Source organism: Oratosquilla oratoria, chromosome 12, assembly GCF_046742065.1.
Source record: "Oratosquilla oratoria isolate Oo_2021 chromosome 12, ASM4674206v1, whole genome shotgun sequence".
Classification (NCBI taxonomy): domain Eukaryota; kingdom Metazoa; phylum Arthropoda; class Malacostraca; order Stomatopoda; family Squillidae; genus Oratosquilla; species Oratosquilla oratoria.
The window spans coordinates 15,710,229-15,730,228 of record NC_134788.1 but is presented as its reverse complement, the minus strand read 5'-3'; the positions used below and the strand labels follow the sequence as shown (position 1 = coordinate 15,730,228).

Below are 20,000 nucleotides of genomic sequence, written 5' to 3'. Positions count from 1 at the left end.
TGATTGCTCTCATTAACAAGTTATATAAATCGTCAGTTCATCCAGATTTAGAATATACTGTTTCCGTAAGGTCACCATTCTCATTAAATACATTGATATATTAGAAAAAGTACAACGGCGAGCCACAAAACTGATTCCAAATATAAAAGATAAATCATACGAAAATCTGTTTTCCCTTAAAAAGTGTAGACTCAAAGGTGATTCGATACAGGTCTCTAAGATTCTAAAGGGAATTGACAACATCAAAAGTGACAAAATGTTCACACTGAATGAGAATACGACAATTGATAATGGTCTCAAACTGTCAGGAAATAGATTTAATTTGGAAGTGGGTAGAAACAACTTGGCCAACCGTGCATTTAATGAATTGAATAAACTTCCTGCAGAAGCAGTGCAATGTAGTTCAATCCAAAGCTTTAAGATTTGCTTAGATAAACATCTAAGGAAGATCCTGTAATGATTGCCATTTACTTGATGTTATTTGTTTGTTTGTTTGTTTTGCTATTTTTTGTCTGTTTGGCTATTATTATTTGCTTGATTTTCGCTTATTATTATTATTCACTATTTTCCTGCTTGTTTATTATTGAACTATACCTATGCATTTTGTTTATTATTATTATCTATGTAGTTATAATTTCTATTTGTTTATTTATTCATTATTATTATAATTTTCCTTGCATCCGACCTAGTTATGGACGGAAAGATCGCAGTACCATCAACATGGTGTTTGACGCAGGATAGCTCTAAGATTGTTGTTCCATTAGAATACCAAGAACTCTTCATGGTATTTGGCGATCTCGCCAAAGCTATCGACACAGTGAATAGACCCAACCTGTAGGAAATCTTTAGGAAGTTTGTTTTTTTCTGGCTGTGCTAAGAGTCCTACACGACGGCTCAAAATCCGACCTTTTCATGGTAGGCTCCGGTGTCAAATAGGGCTACGTCACCGCCCCTATCATATTCAACATTTTCCTGGTGGCCGTGATGACGATCGCAAAACAACAGCTTGACCCTGATGACGGCGTCCGCATAAAATATCGTTTGGACGGCAATTTATTTGACTTGCGGCGTTTGCAAGCAGACAGGCAAGATGCCGATGACGCTGACCTTATTGGCTCCTCCCTGGATGGCCATCAGCGTATTGTCGACGCTTTTGCAGATGCTTACACGTCTGCACAACCGAAGTCCTCAGCATGAGCCGGCCTTCGCACATACCCGCCGAACTCCAGATCAACCTGCAGCTCAGTACTGACAAACTCTTGTGACCTTACAAGCAACGTTCCCTCTAGGCTGTTCGTTTATGCTTTACAACTAGCTCGCATCAAGAAAAAATGTGCGCACACAAGGTTTTCAGGTTTTATTAAAATCGATTCAATAAAGAAATTCCACCCAAACATCACCATATATTCTCTAAAAATATAGTAACTTGTCAACCCTCAAACCAATAATTGCCTTCTCTCTCTCTCTCTCTCTCTCTCTCTCTCTCTCTCTCTCTCTCTCTCTCTCTCTCTCTCTCTCTCTCTCCCCTACCCTCCCTCTCTCTCTCCCTCTCTCTCTCCCACAATGTGTACCTTAACCCATTCAACTCCGATGACAAGATTCTTGTCATTTGGTCAAATAAAACAAAAAATCATAAAACACCAAAATGTTTGATCAAACACCAGGAAAATATAACGTCAGTCCTCGCTTCGTGCGAGGACTGACGTAAAAAAAAAAAAAAAATGCTTACAATTTTGCAATAGTATATATAGGGAAAGCCCCTAGCATTACGAGGTTGCTTTACGTCACTGACTTTGAATCACGTATTTTTTCATTGCACAGATCAATCTTGCATACTAACCTCTGCTATTGGAAGACCTGGTGTGAGTTGGCTGACTTGCATCAGAGATCACAATCTGCTCTCCACCTGCAGTCGAGACGTGGGATGCTGAAAATGATAATAATAATAATAATAATAAAAAATAAAAAAAAATAACTGCTTACAATTTTGCAATAGTATATATAGGGAAAGCCCCTAGCATTACGAGATTACTTTTCGTCACTGACTTTGAATCACATATTTTTTCATTGCACTGATCAATCTTGCATACTAACCTCTGCTATTGGAAGACCTGGTGTGAGTTGGCTGACTTGCATCAGAGATCACAATCTGCTCTCCACCTGCAGTCGAGACGTGGGATGCTGCAAAATATAGATTTCTTACTATATCGACATCGCATTTCCTTATTTCAATTATATAAGTTAATGTGCCACCTGTGGTAATACAAAATGCACGAAAGGTATGGCATAATAAAACAATATACAGCTAATAACAAGGAAAATCGTGACCTAATGGCAATGGTTTGCGAGATGTACTCACCATAGTAGAGTGTTGGCACCGCTCCAGGTTTAAATTTCTTTTGTGATGTAGGAACGGGAATGCCAAGTAACTCGTACTTCAAATGTCGCTGGAATGCATTTGCTTCAAAGTGCCGGCTGCATATGTAAGAATTGGCTGGATTAAATCTTTCTGCTCGTTTGCAAAACGTAATCCACTTATTTCTCACATATTCATCCTTTGGAAATCTATGGTAAGTTATTTCAGACCCTTTCACATGTGTTTTTCTGCACCCGGAAATTGCACAATGGGACGGCATAGTTATTTTAGTTACGCATAAATATTATAAAAGAAAACGGAGACACGTTCCCGACTCCAGCCACACCTGGACTGAGGCCGGAATTTCTACGAACCCTCGGCCAGGTACTTCTAGTGACGTCACTGCGCAAACGACCTAATTAGTGGTTAGCTGTTGAGTAGACCTTGTATTCTCTCGATCTTGCTGAAAACAACTTCCACTGTGACGTCCACGGCTGTGTCTGCACTTCCAGAATCGGACTTTTCAGTCACCAACGAATCCACCAGATGTAGACGACCTTCTAGCTCTTCTTCTGTCATCGTCGTATGCGACGCACAGCTTCAAGCCTGCAAGCAATTTATCGTTTTCATTGTTGTTGTTGTTGTTGTTGTTAGTGTTATTATTATTATTATTGTTATTATTATTATCATTATTATTATCATTATTATTATTATTATTATTATTATTATTATTATTATTATTATTATTATTATTATTATTATTATTATTATTATTATTATTATCATTATTATTATTATTATTATCATCATTATTGTTACTATTATTATTATCATTATTGTTATTATTACTGTTATTATCATTATCATTTTAAAGGAGCTTGATGTTTGATTTTTCCAGACAAATTTTGTATCGGAGTTAGTTGTTCTAAAATAACTAGCTTTAGCTTTGCTGAGGGCTTTTGTCAAAAACCAGTCTGGGTATCCTATTCTTAGTAACCGAGCGCGTACTGATTCAATTTCTGAGTTGAGAAATTCCGGACTGCATATACATACAGTATATATATATATACATATATACATACATATATATATATATGTATATATATATATATATGTATATATATATATATTTATGTGTGTGTGTGTGTGTGTGTGTGTGTGTGTGTGTGTGTGTGTGTGTGTGTGTGTGTGTGTGTGTGTGTGTGTGTGTGTGTGTGTAAATATGTATATATATGTGGAGGGATGTGGAGTGTGTTCAGGGATGGAATGGATGGGAATGATTTTTATGCTTTTTCCTTTTTAGCTACCTCCCTTGTAAGGGGGAAGAAGCCTTGGTATATGTATGTATATATATATATATATACATACATATATATATATATATATATATATATATACATACACACACACACACACATATATATATATATATATATATATATATATATGTATGTATGTATGTATGTATGTATGTATGTATGTATGTATACACATATATCATACACACACACATATATGTATATATATATATATATATATGTGTGTGTGTGTGTGTGTGTGTGTGTGTGTGTGTGTGTGTGTGTGTGTGTGTGTGTGTGTGTGTGTGTGTGTGTGTGTGTGTGTGTGTGTGTGTGTGTGTGTGTGTGTGTGTGTGTGTGTGTGTGTGTGTGTGTGTGTGTGTGTGTGTGTGCAAATATATATTTGACTAGAATTAATTTTCTTTGAGTTTTAATAGTCCTGAATTTTGTCCCCAGTGCTGCAACATAGAAGGCACTTCGTCCACCACATAGGAGATTGGTCGGCAGCAAACTTGTCATGTGTGAGTTCTTTATGTCTTTGTTCTCGCCTTTTAGGTACTCTTGTGTTATAGACAGGGGCGCCCGCAGGCGGACGCACCGGACGCACGTGCGTCCAGTTTGGACATTACAAGCATACAAGGTCCCCTATTCAAACATTTTTCCCTTCTAAAACCCTCAACTTTCAATGAAAAATGTAGATGTTTTACATACATTAGACCTAAGTATGTCAAAAAGGCAACCAAAAAGTGGCAAAAACTCAAAACATTTCCGAACCCCTCAGGTGGATAAGCTTCGCTTGGTTGTCTCCCTATAGTCCTTTGTACCTTGTGCGTCCACCACAAGAAAGTCTGTGGGCGCCCCTGGTTATAGATGAACATCATGATGTTTATAAATGTTGGTAAGGACTACTATATACCCCTGTAGGACCGCTTAACATTTTTAGTAGTAGTAGTAGTAGTAGTAGTAGTAGTAGTAGTAGTAGTAGTAGTAGTAGTAGTAGTAGTAGTAGTAGTAGTAGTAGTAGTAGTAGTAGTAGTAGTGGACCACTCTCTAATTTTACAATTTTGAACTGGACCACTCAAATTCACACCTTCATGGTTGACCTCTTATTGATACCTTGCAGCACATCGTGGATTTGCGCAGTGACACCGTGACTCAGCCTAGCGTGGCCATGAAGGAGGCTATGATGAAGGCACCTTTGGGCGATGACGTATTTGGGGAAGACCCAACTGTTTTAGGTAAGATCATGTTATTGTTCCCGTTGTTTCCGTTGATTTTGGTCGTGGCTTTATCCATTCCTAGTTGATACATGGTCCACACTCAAATATGACAACAAGAGAGATGGAGACCAAAACAGATATGGCTGCTGGTATTGTTCTAAATTTAGTATGGTGTTAGGATTTTATTTCTTTCTGAGACATCAGCTGCGGAGAGCAGTCTTTGAGAAATAACTTGCTACTTTACACCAGACATTCTTTTCCTGTGCAGCATTTTTAACATTTTCTCGGGTTTAAACAAACATTCAAGAGGAATTTGTATCAGCCAGGAAATGTAATAGATCGCCTGCTGTGGCGAAAGACCATTCCTAGTTGATATTACAGCATCATCTCGGGAACAAAGTAACATTCAGGATGTGCAATAGACCACATGATAGAGAGATGGGCTGCTGTGGAGAAGACTGCCGGCTCGGAGCACGAAAGACCAAAGCGAGTGTCCAGGTGCAGGTTGCTTAAAATTACCCACGTGTTGTTCGTAAGCTGTAACTTACCTGGTGGCTTTATGCTTGGACAAGTGTAGTGAACCTTATGTCCCTACAGGGTGGGGCTAGGAGCAAATATACCCCGCTCTACACAAGGGCTAAAATCCGTCTCTGTCGATAGCCTACTTATTGGCATTAGGCCGAACGTAAAAAAGAGAAAATTTATTGTTTCTGAATTATGTTCTTTCAGTGGATCTTGCCAAGAACTCTGCGGCCTGTCTCTACAAAAGTCATTAAGTAGTAGACCAGAAACTCGCATAAGAATGGGGGAGATTGCAAGAAATCACACGGCAGTCTCATGCCCCTCACTCACTGCCTGTCACCACAATCCATAAAGTTCTCTGATCTTCTCTTAAAGATAACCAATTGCCAAAGTGCCCATTACAAAATTATGTATTTCCCTTTAGTTGGATACTTTGTTGGTAAACTAGTTCTTGCCTATTTCTTTCTTAAACTTAAATTTGTCCAATTTAAATTCATTACTACGAGTCCTGCTCTACTGTCTTAATGTGGTGACCTTGCCTGCATTCTCCTTATTAAAGCTCGTGACCCATTTGAATAGATATATTATATCACCCAGCATTCCTCGTCTTTCTAGAGGGTATAGATTAGAGTGTAAACACTGCGAAAACTAAAGGTGTGTAATTTTACCAGATTCCTAAGCCCTCTTATAATTTTGGTTACTCTGTAGGACGGACACCAAAACTACCGCATAGTCAAGGAGGGAGGGGTCTAACTATTGTCAGAGTTTAATAAAGTAGTGGGGGTAAAACACCTCAGGCTGTCGGGCTCTGTTGTGGAGGTGCTGTGTCGTACTGCATTGCGTGTGATCCGTTTATTGGGGTAGTAGACAGGGATGCCCCTTTCTTCATCTACGAGGTGCTGCGAAGACGGGAGGACCAATTAGTGATCCTTGACGGGTGTTTGATGAGTATGGGGTGGGTTTCTGCTTTAGCTCCTCCCATATCATGGGGTAACGCCCCCATTTTTGTACTTACGTTTTACCTTTATTTACCGCCAGACGTATTTTGAGGCTTTCCACGCTAAAATCAATTACAGTTTTTTTCTTTTCCAGATCTTGTGATCTGAGAATATTATATGCAAATCTTAAATGAATTAGGTGTTCACCATTACCATTCAAACATAAGTTTTCCTGGGCTCTTAAAACCCCTTCAGTATAGAGTATAGGCAACTTGGACGGTATTGGGTTTCCCATTCTTTAGCTTCTATGTGCCATTTTATAGTCAAGTCACAACCACATGATGCTCGTAAATGTCTTTTAGAAGTCTTACAACATGTCCCTTATTAACCTGTTTTTATACAGAGTTCAATATTTGTTCTACCATGTCAAAATTCATAATGCGTAGAAGCGAATCAAAGATTATTATATTCGTAACATATATGAAATTGAAGTTATTGAAACAGCATTCTTTATATTGAAACCTTTACTTTTCTGAGTTCTTTAAAGCCCATCTTGGACTGAGTTGAAACTAACGTCAGTGAAAATGTCCTACTCCTTCCTCAGTTTCATTCTTTGTTTTTTATTCATTATAGCAGTAACGATTTACATAAGTATATCGTGAAATCATTATATTTAATTTAGACTGTATACGAATCGAGTTTATCACTGTCATTTGTTTTTTTCCCGATTCAGTGGTCTTATCTTCTACAAAAGTTAACCATTGAAGCTAAACATATTTTGTGGATAATCTTGATTAGTTGATTCACTCTGCATATTGCCTGGTATGAACATCCACTTCTCAGTCGACATTTCTTCAAACTAGAAATTATCTAATGTGCTTATTCTAGCAGCAGTATGGATAATAAATTTCTTATTTTTCTTTTCCTCAGCCTTGCAGGTAAAAGTCGCTGATCTACTGGAGAAGGATGCTGCCCTCTTTGTTCCGTCAGGCACCATGGCCAACCTGATCTGTAGTAAGTCTACATACCACCTTATCCTGTTACAAAAGGCATTGACAAATTGGGAAAAGTACAGCGGCGAGTCACAAAACTGATTCTAAATATTAGAAATAGATCATACGAAAATTTGATAAAACATTAATCTATTTTCCCTAAAAACTTAGACTCAAAGAATATTTTATACGGATCTCTAGGATTCTAAAGGGAATTGACAATATGAAGTGACGAAATTTTCAAACTGAGCGCGAATCAGACAAGAAATGATGTTCTCAAACTGCCAGGAAGTAGATTTAATTTGAAAGTGAGTAGAAACGACTTTGTCAACCGTGAAGTAAATCAACGGAATAAACTTCCTGCAGATGCAGTGCAATGTAGTAAAGTTCGAATTTTTAAGATTCATTTAGATAAACACCTAAGAAATGTGCTGTAATGTTTGCCATTGATTATATTATATTTTATTTGTTGATTCATTGCTATTATTTATTATTATCTATCTGTTTGTCTATTATCTATCATGATTTATTTATTTTATTTATTCACTTATTTGTTTGTACATTTTTTTTTTTTTTTCGCATCCGACCTAGTTAGGAATCAAAAGGTCTCCTATCGTCGGCATCATGCTCTTAGAGGGACTTTATTTCCACGCTCTAACGGTTCGTCGAACGCGGTTCGACAGACAGACACGTCTTTGATTAAAGTGATGTATGAACGTGGTATTTGGTTGTCGAACACGTTCACACATCACTTTAAAGACGTGTCTGTCTGTCGAACCGCGTTCGACGACCCGTTTGAGCGTGTCAACCCCCTATTACTATGTAATTCGTTTGTCGTCAAATTATATTTCTGTCATATATAGCAAAGCTGAACGTTGAACTAACAAGAATGTTAGACATAATGTTGAAATATTCCCAGAGAAGCCTAGGTCCTGCAGAGTGCCATTAAGACTGGACTGTGCAGCTGGGTATTGCCTTTCATGCAGATACCACGATCTTATTCATGTTGTCATTTATGGAATTTTTTCTCCTTACATTTCTGATAGATAGGTCTTGTTTTGTTTTTTTTATTATTCTTTTCCTCATAAATTAATTTACTTTTTATTTATTTACTTATTTATTTATTTATTTATTTATGTGTTTATTTACTTATTCATCTAATTATCTATTTATTTATTTATTCATTTATTTGCTTATTCATTTTTTATTTATTCATTAATTATTTTATTTATTTATTTATTTGCTTATTTATTTATTCATTTATTCATTTATTTATTTGTTTATTACCTCATGGTTTCATCTCCTGGACACTTTGGTGTTAATGTTTCAGTACTAGGTCACTGCTGGGGAAGAGGCGCAGAGATGATTGTGGGCAACAAGAGCCATATATATCTCTCGGAGCAAGCAGGATCCTCCCAGGTATGCTCTGACTGTTGTCTTCTTTATCAAATGCGTTTGTTTATTTCGGTAGCATCTTTACCTTCAAACAAGTAATATTACATGTAACAGCAATTGAGCAGTTAGGGAATTTCTACAATATAGGTTTGTATTTTCTTTAACTTTCTATTCTGCAGTTTGATGGAGCTTCTGAAGATTGTAAACTTGGGCTTGTTTTTGTCGACATAATTTCGTGACATTACCATTTTTTAATTTTAGGTACTGCAGTGGGTTTCTTTTGCTAGCTTTGCCGGTCGTATGACTTTATTCATTGCCTGGGATTCGCAAGATGTCCGAATATGGAAGGTTTGGATCCTTTGAGGGGTTGAGACTGTGAGATCTGATGCCAAATTTTCGTGAGTGTTGGAACCTTATGACCATCGGGTCTGAGGAGCTTGAGCCTAACCCATTAAACTCTGATGGCAAGATTCTTGTCATTTGGTCAAATAAAACAAAAAATCATAAAACACCAAAATGTTTGATCAAACACCAGAAAAATATGACGTCAGTCCTCGCTTCGCTCGCGAGCGAAGCGAGGACTGACGTCATATTTTTCTGGTGTTTGATCAAACATTTTGGTGTTTTATGATTTTTTGTTTTATTTGACCAAATGACAAGAATCTTGTCATCAGAGTTTAATGGGCTAATGAGGGGCGTGCCGGCAACATTCTACTGAGGGGACTATTGGCTCATTCTCATTCGCGTTAGATGGTCCGGGGAATGAGTCTTATTCGCGGTAGATGGGCCGCCGGTGAAGGGCCCATGAAAAGCTTGTACACCTCTATAATGACCCTTACTAGAACATCTTCACTATGTGTCAAGCACTTGCCGGACACTTCTAGTGGTACGTGGTTGGGAGAGACGCCACACCAAACCCATCTGTTATCCCCTTTGGGTGGTTTACTTGTGCTCAAGTGAGGTGGTTTACCGGGAGGATGCCTCTGGCGTATGCGTTTTTGCTTCTTTTCGTGGAAATGTAGTCGGGCACTTGTCGGACACTTCTAGTGGTACGTGGTTGGAAGAGACGCCACACCAAACCCATGTGTTATCCCCTTTTGAGTAGATTACTTGTGCTCAAGTGAGGTGGTTTACCAGGAGGATGCCTCTGGCGTATACGTTTTTGCTTCTTTTACGTGGGAAAGTAGTGAATAAATCCTGAATTTGATGTTCAGAACGTGGGGCGCCTGCTGAGTAAACCACTTTCATGAATTCGTCGAGAGACATGTTTGGCTTGAGTCACAGAAGTTGTTGGACGATATCCTCGAACCAGAAGCCTACAACGACTCGGTGTTTCAGTGGCATAGTTGGGTAGTTAACACCAGTACAAAGGTCGGTCTCACGAATAAGGTGCGAGTTCGAAATATTTGCTGGTACCTTGCGTAAATTTCTTGAGATACAGACGATTTATAGACTCGTTCCGTTTAATCTTGAAGTAGTTTTGTGGTGTGGTGAATATCATTGATGGGTAGGGATGAGGTGCATGGTACGTCTATAACTTCGTCACTGAGATGCATTGAAGAATGGTGAAATGCTACTTCTGCTGATGATTGTGAAGTTCTTTAAGAAGGACAATCCTGAAACTTGTCACGCCGCATTTTGAACTCCTTCATGAAGGAACCCTGCGGTAGGCCTTGGCAGTCTTCTGAGGTGTGAGAAAATGAGGGTCTGACTCCGTGGACTTCTCATTGGGGCGTCTGAGCTCGGAGGTTTTCGAGTCACTTTTGTTGTCTTGCGAGGACATTCATCAAAACATAAGAACAGAGACGTGAAGGAGACTGCAAGAGACCATAAACCCTACACTAGTCGGTTCCATGCCCGTTACCACCCATCATCTCCATCCATAAAACTGTCTACATACATACATATACCAAAGGCTTTTTCCCTCTTACACGGGGGCTAGCCAAAAAGAATAAGGCATAGAAATCACTCCCACCCATTTCATTTCCCTTATATTCCACTCCCCTCCACCCTCCTCCCTCCCTCCTATCTTGGCACCTCCTGTCTAACCTTCCCTTAAAACAGTGGTTTCCAAAGTGGGGTTAAATTACCCCCATAAGGATAATTTAACAAATTGTCGGGATAACAGAAAAAAGTTAAGGATTCTGAAAATCAAGAAAACATTGTGGTAGCTGGCATTAGGGTTAATGTTAACTTGGTATTAGAATGTAAAATTGTAAACCTATTATAATTAAGTTGTAAAGCTAAATCGAATAACAGTAAGCATCATAAACTAATATACAGTATTAGAAAAGAAGAAATAGGTATCTAAGTGTGCAAACATTGCCAGGCTGTCACTCTCAACCACTAAGCCAAGAATTCCTCAACTAGCTTCAAGCTTGCACCTCCATCCATCCTACTGATGTTCTCGAGATCCTTGGCAACAGTCATTAGATACGCACAATATTGAAACACAATAGATAAATGAAAATGTCCCTAGTGTTTTGATTTAGCCATATATATCAATGTCAACAGCATTTTGTGATAGGGGTAACATGTTTAATGTGACATGTTAAATTGGGTAACAAGCTGAAAAAGTTTGGGAACCACTGCCTTAAAACAACCAACCGTTTCCGCGCTCACTACATTGTGACTAAGTCTATTACCTTAATTAACCACTCAGTTCGAGCTTATTTCCTTCTTAAGTCTAAATTCGTAGGTACAGTGGAGAGCGGGTATTCGGGCGGGACTGGTGGTTGGGGATTTGGTTTTTGGTCTTTGACAGCTAGACAAGAAAGTCTTGTAACCGCGCGCGCGCGCGCGCGTGTGTGTGTGTGTGTGTGTGTGTGTGTGTGTGTGTGTGTGTGTGTGTGTGTGTGTGTGTGTGTGTGTGTGTGTGTGTGTGTGTGTGTGTGTGTGTGTGTGTGTGTGTGTGTGTGTGTGTGTGTGTTTGTTTTAAATAGCGAAATGTGGTTGAGGCAGCCCCTATATTGTATGAAATGCTGGCTGGAGTCGGGTTGTAATACCCACTTTATGTTATCACAGCACGAAACTGATAACGGAGCTTTCGCATAAGATGTGATACAATATTGCACACGCACTCTTATATACATTTGGATACGAAAAATATATGAATACTTCAAGTTAAGATATGTGACCTTCAATTCAAAACCTTTGCACTTATGTTTGAAATAATTCAATGTTTATTTAGAATAGGATTGAATTTTTCTGACATCCGATCTATATTAGATGGCACTTGGTGAAATCATGCAATCACGTGCTATAGACAAAAATCTGTCAGTGAGATGTATAGTTGGCTTGTTAACTACAGTGGATGGCAGGAGGGTGTGTGACGTCATGTTTGTAGTGCCCCAAGTTAAGTTGATCGAAACTCGGTTTGAATAATGAAAAAGCGCTGTCAGTGAAATCTAGAATCGAATAGCAATTTATCTTACATGAATTTGATGCATTTCATATATAAATTTAATTATTCCGAATATAAGGTTAACTGTTTTAATCTGATGTTCACATATTCTAAGTAGGTTTGATAATTTTGAATCGAAGTTTAGTTTTTAATTTGATATCCAGTTATCTTAAGTTTTACCGTTTTTAATTGACATACATATTTTCAAATTATACCTTATTTGTTTTTATTTGAATTGAGATTTTTTTCAATGTAAGGGTGGGAAAGTGTAATCACTGCACCATATTATATGAAGGTACATACAACTCAGTATACCATTTTACGTATCTTCCCGAACTATCCCATATAAGGCCGTGTGTACACCGAGCTGGTCTGGGCCAATTTTCGTCAAATGCTGTAAATTTGAATAGCTAGAATTAGACTTTGCTTGCAACATTCTAGAATTCTATAATAACACTTCCTTTCAGTTTGCCATTCAGTTTCTCAATATATGACGCAAAAGTAATTTTGACACTTGAAGATTGGAAGAACAGATCATACCCGAAGTCGTTTCTACTCAAATAACTCACAACAGTTGACAATCGGTCCAGAATCGCTCGGTGTAAATTCAGCGTAAGGAGTATGTTCAGTGGACGTATTGGTAGCAAGCCTTTGTTCTATCCACTCACTCCGCTGGTCTTCGGGCGACTTGGTGATCCATAACCGCTTTTGAAACGTCTCACCATGTCTGTCTGTCTGTCCTGTGCCGCCACCTCCTCCTGCACATCTTCTTCTTCAACGCATCTCCTCCAGTCTTTCCTAGGTCGTCCAAGTGGTCGTCATCCATGCACTCCACTATTGAGCACTTTCTTTGGCCATCTATCTTCTTGCATCCTTGCAACATGTCCTGCCCATTTCAATTGTTTTCAATCTTATTGCATTTTTAATATGGGGTTGTTTTGTTTGTTCTCGAATTTCCCACCTATTTCTTATTCTCCATTCTTGCCTTTGGTTGTCATACACGGGTCCTAAGATTCTTCGTAAAATCTTATTTTCAAGAACTTCAAACTTCTTCTCCATAGCTTTCGTAAGGGCCCATGTTTCGCAGTTGTACAATATGACTGGTCTCACTATTGAGTCGTGCTGTCTCAGTTTTGTTGTTCTTGATAATGACCTTTTCTTAAACAATTCTATTAAGCTGTAATAACATCGGTTTTCTGCTCCAATTCTGGCTTCCACTTCCTGTTTCATTCTTCCGTCACTGGCCACCTTTACTCCTAAATATTTAAAATCCTTAACATTCTCCATGTCCATCCCCACAAGCTGTACCCTTTCTGGCATATGAGACTAGCTTGTTATCCTCATTCGTTCTATAAGCAAGGCAATGTGTTTTTATATCTAAATACTGGACTATTTGAATTTATCAAAACTAAAGTCATAATTTTTACGAACTTCTGATAATCAGCGAATCGCGTCGCAATCTGGTCACGCACCTGCCTTGATCAGGACTTGATCCATGACTGGCAAGGTGAGATAGATAATTTGATAGCCTAATGGGCTCTTGACTACCGATTCAAACCCCACTTGGCCAAACCGAGTGTCCAGCCGTCCAAGTTAGAATCCCGCACTTCTCTCTTATTCCTAGCAGTGACTGGTCATCTTTTTGGACTTCATAATGACTGTAGTTGACACATGCCGTCTATCATCGAGGCACGTATGTCATGTATACACATACACACACGTTGATGTAAAAAATTAAAGTTATGGGCTATGAACAATCTAGGGTAGGTCGCCCGCTTGCGTGGGATCTGCTTGTGTAGGAGGGGAAGAAAAATCCCTAAGAAATTAAATGGTGTATAAAAGGGAACTATTTCCACTGAGCACGTTTAGGGGTATTTACTGTGGATCAGGAGGCACGTGACAAGAGTCTTCGACATCGAGGCTTGCGTCTAAATCAGAGTTATGTTAACCCATTAAACTCCGATGACAAGATTTTTCTCATTTGGTCAAATAAAACAAAAAATCATAAAACACCAAAATGTTTGATCAAACACCAGAAAAATATGACGTCAGTCCTCGCTTCGCTGCGAGCGAAGCGAGGACTGACGTCATATTTTTCTGGTGTTTGATCAAACATTTTGGTGTTTTATGATTTTTTGTTTTATTTGACCAAATGACAAGAATCTTGTCATCAGAGTTATGTTTACATATGTGCCAGTGAAACCTAATCCATGACACCTTACTATCCTTCTGTTCCATTTCGATCGAATGGTGTGTCGACTCTAAGCTTTATGCATTCGATATTTAAGGGAATTTAGTTTTAATCTCCCCCATCCAATGCACATTCATGTAATTACTAAACTGACGAGACATTGTTGGTCCTCAGTCCTTGCTCATGCCATTTTCTAAACACTACAGCCTTCATTTCTTTTATCACTATGAGTTATATGATTTAGTTCTAGTTACTAAATAATCTCACTATATGTTAACTCTATATATTTTATATTTTACTCTATTTTATATTTTACTCTGTATTGCCAATTCTTAAGTATTGTTATTATTATCTTCTATATTATGAATGTTCTAGATAAGTGATCACGTACCCTTTCATTTCTTTTATCACTATGAGTTGTATAATTAGTTCTAGTGTTTGAATAATCTCATTCTATGTTATTTCTATTTATTTCGTATTTTCAGTATTTTATCTTTTACTCTTTATTACGAATGCTTTAGTATTGTTATCAGTATCTTCTATATTGTAAATGTTTTAGATTAGTGATCACGACTGAGTGTGGGGTGTTTTGCATCCTTTCCATTGTTTTTTTTTAATTGTGAACGTTTTCACATCTGAATTTTTCACCATCTTCATTGTGAATGTTTCAATGCCAATATTCTTTTCGTGGTGAATATTTCAGATCAGTAGCGTTCACACCTACTTGTATGTCTTGCATCCTTTCCATTGTTTTTTAATTGTGAACGTTTTCACTGTTCACATCTGGATTTTTCACCATCTTCATTGTGAATGTTTTAATACCAATATTCTTTTCATGGTGAATATTTCAGATCATTAGCGTTCACACCTACTTGTGTTTTCCATTTGAATGGTTCAGATTGGTGGAGTTCATACCTGGGCTTTGACGAACAAGACAAACGGAACCTTTTGTCTGGAGGAAATGACCGAGGCAGTAAGAAAAAGCAGACCCCACAATCCAATAACAAGTCTGGTCTGCGCCGAGAATACACATAACTACTGTGGAGGAAAGGCGCTCCCTCTAGAGTGGCTGAACGAGGTGGGTGGTTCTCTTGTCTCCAAAAGAAGAGCGGTAAGCTGCACAGTTCAGTCCTTTTGTTGTCAAGTGGCTTCCGTTGGCTGTTGGCAGCCAGAACAAACTGTCAGTGGCAGTGTGTGTCAGGGTTAGGGAGGAGAGGTCAGCCACTTTGCGCGGATTAGATTTTTCCCTCACGCGAGTAAAGTTAAGTAATAGCCTGAAGAATTATGCAAGAAGGCACCCCCCAGAAAGACCAATAGTGTGAGGATTCATTTCATGTAAGTAGAATATGTTTAATGGCTGCCTGAATAAACGAAGATGGTCCCAATCGATCAGATGAGATGTCATTCAGGGTGGAATGCACTCTTTCAGATAAATATGGTTGGTAGTCCTCGGGACAGAATCCATATCACCCTTTTGAAGGGATGAAATACGAGTGGTAACTGGTAAAGACCGTGGTATAATCGGTAATCACACTTACCCGGCAAATGGGAAGGCTCGGGTTCGATTCCCGGGCGGTCCCAGCTTTTCAGTGACGTTCCCTATCCAACAAGATAAAGAAGCTCCAGCATTGGGGGCTCGAACTCTTGCATGTGCAAATGCTTACCACAAAGCAAGAACGATACCATTGTGCTAAACCTGACCGTACAAAAGGAACACAATGAAATTTTATTTTTTTCCAGGTAGTTCTTTTTGTGCGGTCAATTTTAGTATAATGGTAACGATCTTGCTATGTGGTAAACAGTCGCACATGCAAGAATTCAAGCCCCAGTGGCCTATCTTCAAGTCCTATCAACACCCTTACCTCCCATCTAAAGACAGAGCATCAAGGGGTAGCCAGTTTTCAAAATTGGGCCCAAAATCTCCATCTACTTCGACGACGACCCCTCCTCAACCACTTTTTCACACATGGAGAGCTGGCAACAGGCGACCTCTCCCCCTCACCTTCCTCCTGCTACTAGCTGGTGATATGGAAAAAACATCCATAGTATTACAACAGACCAAAACCCAACTTTTTATACCAGAGGAAGAGATGGTGCTGGGTATTATGGGCTTGCGGGTTTCGGGTCATCAAAACCCGAGGGAAATCTTTATTGATATTGGTGAGTGAGTCAAGACGCCTACATCACTACAGTGTAACCTCTTGTTTCTTGTACCTACCGTCACATCGATGCTGTCCAGCTGGGTGAGCGTTGCGTGGAGCTGGGTATCCCTTTACACATGGATGGCGCAAGGCTGATGAATGCGGCAACTGCTCTCCAGGTTCCTCCAGCGCGCCTAGTCAAACACTCTACTTCTGTCAGTTTTTGCTTATCCAAAGGTCTCGGCGCTCCTGCTGGGTCTGTTGTAGCGGGACCCCACGAGTTTATAACCAGGTTAGACATGAATGAAAGTTTATCGTTTGTTCTGAACCTTTGATGAAAATTTATGGCTGGGGAGACCCTCTTGCATGCAAATACACACGCGCGCGCGTGCGCACACGCAAAGAGAGTACAGAAAAGTGTTCGGGAGAAGTATGCAGAGAATGGTGGGAGCTGCACTGTAGAATGGTGTCAGTTCGTTGGAACGTGGTCGGTGACCTTACGGTTTTGGGTGGCCGGCGCGAGTCTTGACTTTCAGGCCGAAGAGGGACAGCGGGTGAGAGTCAGAGCCACTAGATCCCGCTATCTCCGGTTTGTCCTCTCGTATCTCCATTTCTTCAGGGAGATTTCATCTGTTGACCATCACGAGCGTTCCCGTCCAAGAGGAAACAGTGGCCCTTGATCTCGAGAACAAAGACATGGCCTGGACAGTGCCACTGCTAGTACTGACTGCCTTTTATTTACTCATTCTTGTGCTCTACAATATGCCATCGTCCCCATTCAACCATGGATGATCTGTCCTTCCTATGAACTTCATGATGTGCAATGCCTTCCCTGTAATTCAGTCCTTACTCCATACCAGAGAGAGTAAGAGCCCAGAGCTTCACTGTACGCGTCCGGTCCGTGCTACGGCTGGGCTTCTGTGCTTCGATCCAAGGAACTACCTCCTCCACTTCTGTGGAGCCAGGAATGGGTAACGAATTTCAATGCAAAGAATGTTGGAAATGGGTCAAAGTAAGATTAGGTCATTACTTATCTAGTGAATGATTGATGAAACAAATACGAAAACGAAGGATGAATAGGACCCGGAAGGAATGGCTATGGATGTTTTATCATCAGAAAGACATATCCGACAGATTACAGGGAGATTCATAAATTGCTTACAATTTCAGAAATGGCGTTCCACTACTTGGGCGAGATTTTGATCAGAAAGATAGTCAAATAAAATAAGATAAAAAGTCAAATTAGCAATCTGATTCGCCACAAATTGAAGAATGCAACAGTGTTCTGGTCACCAGACAAAAAAAAAAAGACAAAAAAATAGATAAACAAATAAATGAATAAACAACAATAGAAAAAATCAAAGAACTGTAAATAATATGGTTCCGGATGTTCCTGAATAAAAAAGCATGGAGAAAGGTTAGATGTACTGGATCTGCCAATATTCTCACCCATTAGTCAATCTACTAGCCTCTCCCACCCCTTCTCTGTTCTCCTCTACGTGAACAATTGTAAATACTCTATTCATGTCCCTCTCACGGGCTTTTCTCCTGCTACTCCCCCCCCCTTGAATCTCTCCTTTACCAACTCTTTAACTCCATCTCTGATATGATCTCCCCAGCAACAAAATACAACATGAGGTTCTTATATATCTTGAGGTGCATATAGTCTAGTTCCAAATGGTGAATGATGAATGTTTTCATTCTACTTCAGACTTACAATGATTATTAAAAAATTAACAACTAAATTCAGTAAATAGTAAATGACAGAATTATTATTCTGCTTCAAAGACTCATAATGTTTTGATTATCATTTGGAACTACTGGGTGTTTATGAGCAGGCAGGCACGGTGATGAGTTAATTAGAATTTTTGAAGGATATTTTTAGTATTAGATCTTGTGCAGTTTGTTTTAGAAATACACTGGCAAGATTATTGACATTTGGAAATAAACTCATCTGCTAAGATTCGAACCCTCGCCTGAGCGGCTTGCGTCTTACAAGACGAAGATCGTACCATCACGCCATCCTGACCCTTCAAAACGAAACGTCGTTTCGTTTTCAAGGGTCAGGATGTCGTGATGGTACGATCTTCGTCTTGTAAGACGCAAGCCGCTCAGGCGAGGGTTCGAATCCCAGCAGATGAGTTTATTTCCAAATGTCAATCGACACAAGCAATTATTGCCTTTGTTAACTGATTTACACTATATCTTGGCCAGGTGGGAATCCACTGGCAGAATGGGCACTACGAAACTGAGTTGCCAGATAGGTCAAGACTCCCATAAATCTGAAAAGAAATTTCATAATAGAGGTACTCAGATAGTGTTTCTATAGATATATCATGTGCTCAAGAGGTCTTGAAAACTTTAAAATACTATTTATAAACAAATGTCATTTATGTGTTTTGTGATTATTTTGATGTCCATGGTAATGGTTCTAAAGAATCGTGGGACGTAGACAGTAGTGTTCAGGGGCTTCTTTTTATTTTTTTCATTTTTTTTTTTTTTTATTATTATTATTATTATTTTTTTTTTATCAAATGCCATTCTTTTACTTTTGAGTCTTATTCAGTAATCATACACCAGAATTCCATGAACACAAATTCGCAAAATTCATTTTTACTACAGGCTGCAAGAAAGTCCGTGCATATTTCTCATTGCTGGAGAGAAATTATCTAAACCTATAAAGAGTCACTCCCAGCTCAAATACCCTCCACAGTTAATTACACTGCCACGCCTCTTCTTAACCTCTGAAAGTTCATCTAAGCAAGATGCTGTAATGACTGCCATTTACTTTATATTATTTTATTTGTTTGTTATCATTTGTCTTTACTATTTGCTTGATTTTCATTTATCATTATTTATCTGTCAATTTAGTATTTACCATTTACCTGTTTGTTTATCATATAACTATATCTATGCATTTGCTTATTTCATTTATTATTTATATTATCATAATTCTCGCATCCGACCTAGTTATGGACCAAAAGGTCTCCTGTCGTTATGCCCCCGCCTTTGTAATCCTTTTTTTAGATTAAATACCTTTGTTACTCAGCTAACCCTATATGGATAATAGTGCCAAATATGACATAATTAAGGATTCTGTCTTGGCTGATGCCAAACCATTTTATTCGTCTTACGGGCCCTTTTGCCATAAAGAATTAAAGAATTATTTTAGGAATTTAGGAGCCCTTTGTTGGATGAAGGGAAAAATACATACATACATACATACATACATACATACATACATACATACATACATACATACATACATACATACATACATACATACATATACCAAGGCTTTTTTCCCCTTACAAGGGAGGTAGCCAAAAAGGAAAAGGCATAAAATCATTCCCACCCATTCCATCCCTGAATACACTCCACACCCCTCCACCCTCCCTCTTATCGTAGCACCTCCTGGATGACGGGTCATCCCTGCACCTTGTCCACTGCCCTGGGTCAGAAGCAGTGTCGCAAGACACAGCACATCCACAGCAAGGCCGCTTCATTAAATCGGCGACCCCCCCTCTGTTCTCTCTTCTTACCT

General features: G+C 39.0%; 2 protein-coding genes across 3 annotated transcripts in view; one reads left to right on the top strand and one right to left on the bottom strand.

The window, feature by feature from the left end:
- The window catches only part of LOC143030574 (uncharacterized), a 54,073-nt gene that overhangs the window by 28,419 nt on the left and 5,654 nt on the right, over positions 1 to 20,000 (top strand). For both annotated transcript variants that reach the window (XM_076193732.1, XM_076193733.1), the window contains exons 3-8: positions 4,111 to 4,175; positions 4,778 to 4,892; positions 7,265 to 7,348; positions 8,657 to 8,745; positions 15,214 to 15,393; positions 16,555 to 16,748. In XM_076193732.1, the coding sequence (XP_076049847.1) occupies positions 4,111 to 4,175; positions 4,778 to 4,892; positions 7,265 to 7,348; positions 8,657 to 8,745; positions 15,214 to 15,393; positions 16,555 to 16,748 (727 nt within the window). The remainder of the gene's footprint in view (positions 1 to 4,110; positions 4,176 to 4,777; positions 4,893 to 7,264; positions 7,349 to 8,656; positions 8,746 to 15,213; positions 15,394 to 16,554; positions 16,749 to 20,000) is intronic.
- On the bottom strand, positions 1,836 to 2,800 carry LOC143030573 (THAP domain-containing protein 2-like). Its single transcript, XM_076193731.1, has 3 exons — positions 2,360 to 2,800; positions 2,095 to 2,181; positions 1,836 to 1,927 (listed from the first exon to the last, which is right to left on the bottom strand). Exons 1-3 carry the CDS (start codon positions 2,634 to 2,636, stop codon positions 1,836 to 1,838), a joined length of 456 nt encoding a protein of 151 aa, XP_076049846.1. The 5' UTR covers positions 2,637 to 2,800.